This window comes from Oryzias melastigma, linkage group LG8 (genome assembly GCF_002922805.2).
Source record: "Oryzias melastigma strain HK-1 linkage group LG8, ASM292280v2, whole genome shotgun sequence".
Lineage (NCBI taxonomy): Eukaryota > Metazoa > Chordata > Actinopteri > Beloniformes > Adrianichthyidae > Oryzias > Oryzias melastigma.
In genome coordinates this window covers 10464322-10475367 of record NC_050519.1, presented here as the reverse complement: position 1 = coordinate 10475367, position 11046 = coordinate 10464322, and the positions used below count along the sequence as shown (strand labels likewise).

General features: G+C 38.3%; 1 protein-coding gene across 5 annotated transcripts in view; it reads right to left on the bottom strand.

The window, feature by feature from the left end:
- Positions 1–80: 80 nt before the first annotated feature.
- The window catches only part of baiap2a (BAR/IMD domain containing adaptor protein 2a), a 51150-nt gene continuing 40184 nt past the window's right edge, over positions 81–11046 (bottom strand). The window contains exons 7-15 of one of the 5 annotated variants that reach the window (XM_024271449.2): positions 8921–9073; positions 6691–6933; positions 6382–6613; positions 6091–6292; positions 5915–5983; positions 5681–5834; positions 5419–5456; positions 1615–1657; positions 81–1272 (exon numbers count right to left, since the gene is read on the bottom strand). In XM_024271449.2, the coding sequence (XP_024127217.1) occupies positions 1630–1657; positions 5419–5456; positions 5681–5834; positions 5915–5983; positions 6091–6292; positions 6382–6613; positions 6691–6933; positions 8921–9073 (1119 nt within the window). In that variant the 3' untranslated portion in view covers positions 81–1272; positions 1615–1629. Of the gene's footprint in view, positions 1273–1614; positions 1658–2113; positions 3519–5418; positions 5457–5680; positions 5835–5914; positions 5984–6090; positions 6293–6381; positions 6614–6690; positions 6934–8920; positions 9074–11046 lie in introns of those variants that run through there. The other 4 variants (XM_024271447.2, XM_024271444.2, XM_024271445.2 and 1 more) reach the window with 4 other exon arrangements.

Here is an 11046-nt window from a genome sequence, read left to right as displayed (position 1 = left end):
ATGTCCAACTTTGTCTTTTTTTTGTGTCGTTAATGACTTGCAATTATTGTATGACAAAGTAAAATCTTAACGTCGTGAAATTTGTGATTTTTTTAATTATTTTTTTATTTTGACAAGATAATTTATATATAATTTCTGTACAGTACAGATATTATACAAACAGGGACGAAGGCGAGGAGAAGATAAGAGCTATAAAAAAGTAAAAAAAAAAAAAATTTTGTCATGATGCAACTAAAAAACAACAGAAAGACCTTTTTGTGATGCCACTTTTCCCCGTCACTAACATTTGGCTTTCCACCAAACAGAAGTGAGTCTGATCGCAGATGAATGTGTCGCATAATACTGAGAATAAATGATAAGAAGCTGCAGTAACACTTATTTGATACACTACCACGCCCTGATAGCTAAATATTAAACAAAAAAATGAAAGGCCCGCAGTGTAAGCCTTTCCTTCTTGCAGCTTAAATTATTGCAGAAGTTCAAATCTAAGAGTCAAAATTCAAAAAAACATTCTTGTCTATCTCCTGTAGGTGGCGCTGTCATGAAGCTCACTCAAGCTAAAGCAAATAACTGAATTTACAGTGAAATAATCCCGTAGTCATATCTATTACAAAAACACAAGAAGAACTAAGTGGCATAATCCCATAAACTGGTTTACAGAAGAAATGTGTAAAAGAAAAAAGAAAGTTGAAGGCACAGTTCCCACATTTCAATCTGGGTTTACTGTATCACAACTAGTAAATATAAAACTTAAAAGAGAAATCACTTAAATTGTCCTTTTTGAGCTCCGTTCTCTTGTTTTGCCATCACAGTGATGCACTTACAGCTAGTCTTACCTCAGATCTTAACCGAAAAAGATAAAATAAAATAAGAATGTGCCTTTGCACTTTATAAATAACTATAAAGTGGAAAAAGAGGAATTTAAAAAACCTAATCCCCAAACAGAAACTAAGTGACGGCATCAGTGTATAAACTTCCTAGCCAATACTTATCCCTAGGTGGCCTGTTCTACTAAAATCTAAAGCCGTGCTTTAATGAGTCAGCGGAAACATTCGAAGGTTGTAAATTATAGTCATTTTTGAACATTTCCGGAGAATACTTTCACACCTCTGGATTCTTATGTGATTGATCAAAACAGTGGCAGCTTTGATATTATAAGCATGAGAGAAAAAAATAAAAAAATGGGGAGAAACAGCAGGCTGCTAGTAGTAGATGGGAGCAGATCCGCCGTCGGAAAAGGTCGGCCGGAGGAAGACCTCCAGGGAGCGGTCACTGCGGGGAGAGGAGGGGTGAGACGGGGAACACTTATAATTAGAGAGAACGTGAGACGAAACAGACAGTCAGTAATGTCACCACACCCAAGTCATGTGCCCTCTTAGGTCCTTGCAGTGAGTCGAGGAGTGAGCAAGCAAAAATGCTAGCAAATTTGAAATCGGCATGCGGTGTTAGACTACTTTCTGCATAATTTGGTTGCAAAAGGGGGAAAAAAAGCAAAGCTTCAAGGCCTGCTGGATCGGAAAGAATCTCAGCAGCCAAACAGCCAGTGAGAAGAGATCGAAGGAGGAGGGAGGAAGCAACTGATTGGCTGACAGGCAATGGAAACGGGTGACTTACGGAGGTCCTGTTCTCTCAGAACCTGGACAACTCTGGACCCAAACTGGAAGGTAAAGAGAACCTTTGGGTTTCAATGGTTCATACCTCGGATCATGCAGGCAGGCAGGCAGGCAGTCACTTTTTGTGTGACATTTGTTTCAGTTAAAAGAAGGATGCAAAAATGGAGTGCATTCATGCTCATCATGCCACATTAAATGATAAACCACACTATTAATGCTAAATTTAAAAATGTATTTTTGTAAAAATCTAAAATATATCTAAATATATATAAAAAAAATAAAACGGAGGCAGGCAAAATACACCAACAACATCATCACACACTTTCACACACTATCAAACGCAGCGCACACACCATGAGCAGAGATGCCATGCAACACACATCACTGAAGCTTTAAACGATTCACGAAAGGTGACAACATTTAGCACAAAAAATGAAAAATAAATACAAAATTAGGATGCCACTTAACTGGCAGAACAGATTTCTCGTCAGACCAGACTGTTTATTAATATATAGATATAAGTTTTATTTAGAGTACCTTTGTAAAAAGTCACCATACATTCAAAGTCATTTTTAGCATCACATTTTCTGGTTTTCCTCCACGGCATGCATAAGATAAACATTTTCAACTAATCAGCAGGTTTTCATCATTTCTGGAAATATTTATTTATTTTTTTTTACAAAGAAAAACAGTGTTTTAGATTATTATTCTTTTTTCCCTTTTTTTCTAAAAGGAAAAAAAAGGACCAAAATTAAATAAATAGATAAATAAATAAAAACTACAGGATCACTCAGGGATTACAATCATAAATAACACAGTTAGCTGCAAAAGCTGTGGTTCAAATTTCAGCTGAACAAAAAGTTTTCTGGAGAAAGCGTCAAGAAAAAAATATATATAAAAGAACAAAAATGCAGATTATTTGAAGTAATTAGAAAAAAAAAATTAAAATCCAGCAGCAAGTTCAGCCAGAAATGGCAAAATAAAATTAAAAAACCCCAAAAAACATGTGGACAGACTAACTGAGGGTTCTTCAACAAATGTTTAAATTTGTGGACTGGCTGACTGAAGCAATTTATATAGATATCCATAAATACTGTATAACTCTGAAAGTCGGCTTCATTGCACATCATTTGAGTTGAATAGGAACAATAAATAAAATAAATGAAAGTAAGGCAAATACTGAATGACACCCTCTCTGGACAGAAGTTGAGCACTGACACGAGGAAGCACAGTAGGACTTCATGGGATCCGTGGGAACAAAAACATAAGCTGCAGCACAGCTCCAGTTGGAACAAAGCTTTTCAAACAGGTCTGTTGGGCGCGACCTCAATAACATTTGGGCCCACGTGTGCTTGAGAAAGGCCATTCAGTCACAATGACACTGAAGTCTTTTGGCACTTGTACAGTACATGAACATGTCTTTTTAGTTTGGACAAAATGACACAACCATGTACATGCATGAAAGACGAGCAGTAGCAAAGGCAGTCTCTTCATAGATCAGTCCGTGATGGGGGGGGACTGTGATCAGAAAGAGGATTCAAAGTCCATATCGCTGCATGCTGAGCAGGTAGGCCCCGCTCTGGCTCTCCCGCTCAATGCAATCCTCCAACCACCAACCGCTACTGTCCACACCGACGCCACCAGCAGCAGCCCCCAGGAAGGAGAAGAGGAGAAAGTAGGGACCCGGGGAGGAAGAGAGGACAGAAAGGAGGGATGAAACTGGCCTCTTCCATTTGGAGAAGTGAGTGGAGGCACAAGGAGAAGAGTTGGGACAGAGGGGGGAGGCTAAGGAAAGACGGGTGGGTAGGTGGGTGGGGAGAGGCCCCTGTGCTATCCGGAGCTGTCTGACTCTGTCTGTAAGTCTGTTCTCACACAGTCGAAATCAATTTGCCATCAGGACTGTCACTGTGGAACAAAGAGAGAAGGAAGCTTGCCAGGTCGGACACACTCAGAGAGAAATGAAGGAAGACAAGACAGGCACAGGGAGGCAGAGGGGAGTTTAGGAGAAGTGCAGGCGGGGTCGGAAAATCTACGTCGCCCCGCCTGCAAACTCCAAACGCACCTGCCGAAAATCAGAACGGTAGGACTTTCCATTTTCATTTCATTCAGATACAAAGTGGTTGGAAGTTAGAGCATGAACCTTTAAGTCTCAGTTTGGCCCCAAAAGGCGGAAAAACAGCTGCAGTTGATGAGGAGTTTATTTAATCAACACCCTGCAGAACAGTGTTGCTTCAAAATGATTGCACAAAAAAAAAAAAATAAAAAAAAAAAACACATTTAGAGCAGACAAGAGCAACAGCTTCTCAGTGTTGGCCCAAGCCCCAGGCTGACAGTGATGACTGGGACGACGTCAGCATGATGTCTACTGTCACAACACACCAAACCACGACACAAACACACACACACACACACACACACACTCACTCCAGGACATTATTCCATCCCTCACACAAATATATGCATGTGTAAAAAGGATTCCTGACTGGACAGCATCAGTGCTAACCTGAGCCTCCCACACCCCCCTGAGAAAATCACATGAATTTATCATGATCCTGCTAAACGGCAAAAACAAAAGTAAGTTTTGAGGAGTGACAGAGAGAGGAGCAAAGAAAAAAGAAATAAAAATGTTCAAAGCAAGCACTGTGCAATGCAGATGATGATAAACTGCTTAAATATATCAATACCAGCCATTCAAAATGAATCAGTTAACAAAAGGTAAAAAAAAGTGTGTACTTAAATTGTATAAATACATGTATAAATGTTAAATGAAAGGAAAAGCTAAAAATTATGATTTTTGAGCAACACTTAAGAAATTAAAATATATATTTCTTAACCCTTTAACACCAAACATGCATTACCATTATGGTAATTCCTAAGCGATTTGCTCTATTTGCGCTTTATTGTCAATATTGTGTCATCACGGTAATCTCACACGTGTGACCGTCATTGGCAGCATCACTGAGGTCTTTGAGGTGCCAAAGAACACAGAATTGCCCTCTGTGACCAAAAATGCCTGTAGATATTTTGCATTTTATGCAGTGTTTTTTTGCACATTTAGAGCGTAAGATACAGAAATGTTTTTGTAAATAGTTTGACACTGGACCAATTTAAACTTTTAACAATCAAAACCTGTTGGTTCGTGGTTATTTGCACCGTTTTTCTCACTAAAAACTCTAAAAATCACATTTTTACATTTTAGATTGTCATAACACTATTAAATTGAATAAAAATTCAATGTCGTCTAGGAAAAGAAGCAAAAAGCAAACATTTGAAGGAGATTTACTGACCCTTTCATAGTCAAAAAAAGACATTTTGAGGCTTAGGTGTTAAAGGGTTAATAAATACGAGTTACAGGCCAATCTGCTGTTTGATAGACTGTTTTGCTCAAGTCTGTAAACATAAAAACAGTCATGGCTGACTACAGCCTCAAATTAACTAAAGAGAAAAAAGAAAAATCAAAAATTTACACTATTCCTCATTTTGTTCCTGTTTTATCAGGATAAAAATGATCCCAAATGGATCTAGTCCTGCAGCTGCAGCGTCATTATACTGCAATTTCAGACAATTAGGTTTTCAAAAGCAGGCTGAAAAGATGAAGTAATTCGTAAGATCCACTCCAAATTTTGGAAAATGTAAATTAGATCGAATTAAAAGTAATTAAAGTAGCATTAAAGTGGAGAAACGAGTCTCCAATTGAGCAATTTTCCTGCTTTAGATATCCCAGTGCCTTTTATTTAAGCAGAAACCTTTAGGTATTTTATTATTTTTGACATACTACTTTTTATAAAAGTGAGAAGTCACATACCTTGTTGCAAAGCGGCCGTCGTAATCCTCCACAGCAGGCTACAATAAAAAAAAAAGAAAAAAAAGTGGTTTAATATTGCCTGCTATACTTCGTTTAGACCACTAGGTGGCAGCAAAAAATGATTAAAAAAAACTGTTACAGCCTGATTACTCATATGCAATTATGCAACACAGCACTAAATCAAATGGGGGCTGCAAATTAACTTAACAAGAGTTACAAGTGCAGAGCAAGAACAGTTTGTGAATGTTACATGGAGTACTACCTGAGGGGCAAAGCCTGCCATGCTGTATGGGCGTGGGCGGGTCTGTGCGAGGCTCTGTGCCAGCAGTCGGGCAGTCAGGCCGTAGTCAGGTGTGGGCACTGATGGATCGCTCTCTAACAGGTTCCCCGTGCTGCTGCTCTTCCCATGGTGCAGGCTGGAAAAGGAAAAAGAAATCACAGTTGCAGACGTGCGCCCGTTTTGGGTCGTTTATTGATTGGCTAAAGCGCCACATACTTCACTCTGAGCTTGTCGCCGTCACTTTCAGGCAGCACGCGCGTGTAGGAGAACGGGAACCATCCACGCCTGAGAAAAGAGCAGACCTTCCTGAGGATTTGCTGCACTGAAAGTGGCAATTCATGCAACAGTGCAGGACAGAGAACACAAAAAAATCAGAGTAAATATCAGCGTACATCTTGTTTTTCTCATTCTCTCCATAGTGCCAGCCGTCGCGGGCTTCAGGCACTAGCAGGGTGATGACATCTCCCTCGGAGAAACTGAGCAGAGTGCTGTTATCGCCTGCAGCATGGGAGAAGATGGCCTGAACGCGGGAGCGGCCGTTCTTCTCCAGTCCCGCTGCCATGGAGCTGGACCTTGGCAGGGTCCTCGTCTCTCCTGTGGGAATTGTAACGATTAACTCCAGGAATTTTTAATGAAAAGTCATAACCTCATGTTCTTATAAACACTCCATGAGATGTTCTTACCCACTGGGTTTTTGTTCTTGGCGGGGGCGGGCCTGCGGACAGGCAGAGTGTTGGAGTAGACGTCGCTGACCTGTCTCTGAGGCTGAGCCTGGGGCTGACCCGGGGGTTGGGTCTGAGGGGACGAAGGCCTAACTGCAGACACGGACATCGTCCCCCCGTCCGTCCAGTACTCATCTCCGTGGACTCCTGTTGTCCCGTTGACCATGGACATCCCATCTGGACCCATCAGCCTCTGTCAGAAGCAGGCAAACAGGGATTAATGTGGTCGACATTTTGGGTATATTTAGTCTACTTGGGTGGACTATTTACCCCTGCATGTCCCAGGCCGCTTCCCATGAAGACGGCCAGTTCTGGTGGAACAGGAAGAGGCTGGGCCCCGGGGATGGGGTCTGAGATGACCAGGTTGGATTTGGAAGAGTGGAGGGGACTTGTGCCCGCGAGCGCAGCAGAGCCCATCTGCTGGGCCAACAGAACGGCCCTGTCTGGCAGCTTGTTGGGGTCTGAGCAGGCCTGTTGCCACACTGGGATCTTCTGGGTTAAAAGATCCTTACCCTGAAAACAAGAGGAGAAGAGGATGATGAAAAAATGTTATTTAAAAAAAAAACAAAAAAACTAATTCCTGTCATTTGTGCATTTCAGATTATGTGCTGCACACTAGAAGCAGAGAATCAGACATACAAGGTGCTCATTAAAGCACACAGTAGTATAGCATTAGCTTTTCATGTTTACCAGACTTCCCTTTATTTATTTTTCAAAAGCAAACAGTTCCATTTCTTGAGTTAAACATGAACTTGTTTCAAGCTCTCCTTTCCTTCTGTAATTCTCATGCACACAGGCAAACACTCACTCTGAACCCTCTGGAAGAGGGTTCTTCAGTTTGCTGAAGATGAAAACGTCCCCCACACACCCCCAGCCTGATTAATGACCAGACTTCTATGTTTGAAGATAAAAAGAAAAAAAAAAAAAACAGCGACAGCACAGTCGATACGAACGCACAGCACTCTCCTCCCGCCACGTCTTCAGGCTGGCAGTTCTCACCCACCAGTAATCCCAGGTGACTGATGTCCTCCATTAAGCATAAATGTTAGATTCTTGGCCATATATTTGGAGCATCCACGCCCACATACACAACAAACACCAGCATTGTTAATGCTCAGAATCCAGCTTTATTGAAGCCGTCCTAGCTTTGATTACTCGATACGAGGAGAAATTCAGCTTGAACTCAAACTTTATCCTCAAATGTCAGCAGCAACTTGAAAAAGTGACCTTTTATATTAGTCCTGGATATTGGAAAGTATTTTATTTCTGTGTTGTTTTGTTTTTTTTTCTTTACAGAAATGTCAAATTGGTTCTTATACCCAGGGGGTCCCTGGTTGACAGCTGGAAAACATCTGCTACGTGGTTACAAGGGGTTTATAAATGAAAAAAAGCAATATTATATCATGAGAGTGACTGCAGAAGGTGAGCGTGATAAGTTTGACATGTTTTATTCAAGAGTTTGTTTCGGTATAAACTGAACACTGCGGCCTCATTGATCTCATTGATCAAAGGGGCTTTGTCATTATTTTGAGGCATTAAGGTAGTATTAGGGCCACCATAACAATAAAGAAACATATGAGAATAAAGAAAAAAAGTTGTAATATTACGAGAAAAAAAAAAAGAGAATAAACTTGCAGAGTTTGAGTAAAAAAAATCATAATTTCATAAATTATAGAATTTACGAGATTATAATTTAGAGCCAAAAAAACTTTTTATATAAAAAAAAAAAGCAACAACAGCATAAAAAAGGACTCATAACCAGAACGAATATACATCAGGATTGGTTTTTCAAATTAGGAAATAATATTTTAACAAATCAAGTATTAGACCACTAAAAATATATCAGAATGTATAAAATTATGACTTTTTTTCCTCATGATTTTACAATTTTATTTTCTTAAAATGTTGACTTTTTCTTCATAATTCTACAACTTTAATCTTGTATTTTTTTAATTTTTTTGTCTCATGATTTTAAGACTTATTTCTTTAAATTTCTGACTGTTTTCTCATAATTTAATAACTTTAGTCTTATAAATTCTTTACTTTTTCCTCATACTTTTATGAGTTTATTCTTATTATTTTTTTAAACTTTTTTCTCACACTTACAAGATTATTCTTCTTAATTTTTTACTTTTTCCCTAGTTTTTCAAGTTTTCTCATTAATTTTTTATTTTTTTCTCATAATTTTACAAATTTATTTTCTTAAAATGTTGACGTACTTCTCAGAATTTTAAAAACGTTAGTCTTAAATTTTTGACTTTTTCTTTATACTTTAACTACTTTATTCACATATATTATTCTTTTTTCTTTTATGGTGAACCTAAGCTACCTTCTACACATGTAGTCAAGGGATCCCAGTTAAGCAGAAGTAACTATTGTAATATAACTTAAAATGTGACGTCCACACATTTGGATGGATGTCAGGTCCTTAGAGGTTGAGGTGCTAACTACAAACCAAAAGAATTGTGTATTATGTGTTATTGTGTTTTGGGGGACTTGCCTTGCCGTGGTAGGCACTGCTGTTCTTGGCCACAGCACACTGTCGATCAACAAGGAAGCAGTATCTGCGGCGCTCCTCCGACAAGGCTGTCTTGTATCCCTCAGCGATGAAAGTGTCCAGCTCCGTCTGCTTACTGCTGATGGTCTCCACAAACTGAACACAGACACATAAACTGGGTGGTTAACATCAGTTCAACAAACCAACAGAAGAAACTAAGCATTTAAAAAATTGTAGTTTTAGATTTCTTGCTTTTTAAATTTTACTATGTGAAATTCGAGCTGCGGATTACAGGATTCATGTGAACATTTGTAGAGAGAAAAAAAAAGAAAATCATGGAATCAAGTTTGAACTTTTCTTGTTTATTTACTTGTTTAAACATGTTTTCCAAGAAGCAAAGAAGATTTTATATTAATTTAATTACATTTAATAGTGATGATGTTGTCATTTGATTTAAAAATGATGAGGACTTTTAGAAGAGATATATTATACAGCCTAATACTTAAAAAAAACAGATGTATACTATTCAAAATCAAATTAAATCAACCTTTATTTATAAAGCACTTTCCTACCACAATACGCTATACATAATAAAAACATTTCTCAACTTAAAACTAAAACAGAGTGTGAAATATTTGCAGTACCATGTGTGCATGAAGCCACAAAGAACTTTAGAATATGCCTCAGTGTAGGATCCACAAACTTTCAAAATAAAAGACCCATAAAGAAAATTCTCCCAACACAAAAGAACAACATGTACAGTTCTTAAGTAATTTCAGCTGAAGATCTTTTTTCTCAATGTGAGTGAGAACTGACCACAGTTATCCACTAACCTCTTTTACAGGTTTTGCAGCAGTATTTGACAGAGCTAAAACAGTGTATTCTTGATTTATTTTGTTGTATTTGTTTGATTTTTTTTTAAATGAGCAGTTAAATCTTCAACAAACACTGAACATTTCTCATTAATAATGAAGAAAACAAAAAGAAACAATAAAAACATTATAAAAAAATCAGCAGACAGAACATTTATTCATGCCTGTGTTGTTGTTTACCAGCTTCACTTCACTAATTAGGTGTCAAGAGCGAGAACAGAACATGACAACACAACTAAACAGACGAAATCAACGTGAGTGGAGAGAAGGGAGAAGTGGAGCGGTCACTGTTTCAACACATCTGAATACATCCGTGAGGATGAAGATTTAGCATAAGTGGGAGCTTCAGATTTTGTGCTCAGTAGTGGGCGGATCGATTCAAATCCTGTGGGTTTCCTGCTCTCTGCTAATGAATACCGACCTCGAAGAAAGTGTTCAGTTTCCTTGAATTGATCCAATCAATAAACTGCAGTGTAGAGTAACTGGAAGTTATGATATCTAAATAAAAAGAGTTCATAATTTACACAAAAGCATAAACTTTATGTAAATATTAAAGGATTAAAGCTTTTGTGCTCCTCTTGTTAGACCAAACTAAGGAACAAAGCAGAGTCAAGACCTTAAGACTGCTCCCTGTAGCGACTGCTGCTGGTTTAGAGCGGAGATAAACATCTTATTTTTGATATCTGACTCATTAAGGGGTTGATGGAACGGAAAACTCCATTTATGATGGCAACGTGCTGAGATCAGCACTTCCTCAAATTCTTGATTCTTACAGTTTTAAGCCAAAGTAAATTCTATACTGTAAATCAAAAAGCCTATGATAGTTTTTAAGACGTATTTTCTGTAGGAATTCATTAGAAATTCACCTTTGAGTTGAATTGAGGTCAGGTGTAGAAGCTAGCCTCAGCTAATTTCCCAGAATTCCCTTGCTTACAATCTCTCCTGCTAGCTTAAACCACTCATAACCCCAAGCTAACATTAGCATAGCAGCTAACCCAGCTGTACAGTTTTGAGGCAGCTCAAACGACAAAAAAATGGAAACGTTAATGGATCTATTTGTCTGCAATTTTCTAAGAAATACTTAGAAACTCCATTTTAATTTTAAACTCGTTCATATATGTCCTCTGTCACGCGAGGAATGCTACAAAAAGATGAAAAGATGCTAAAAACACAATTTTCTTTACTTTAAAGTTCTTAAAGTTAAGTTTAAAATCTTATCGTCTTCATAAGAAACAAACAAATCAATATTTTACAAAT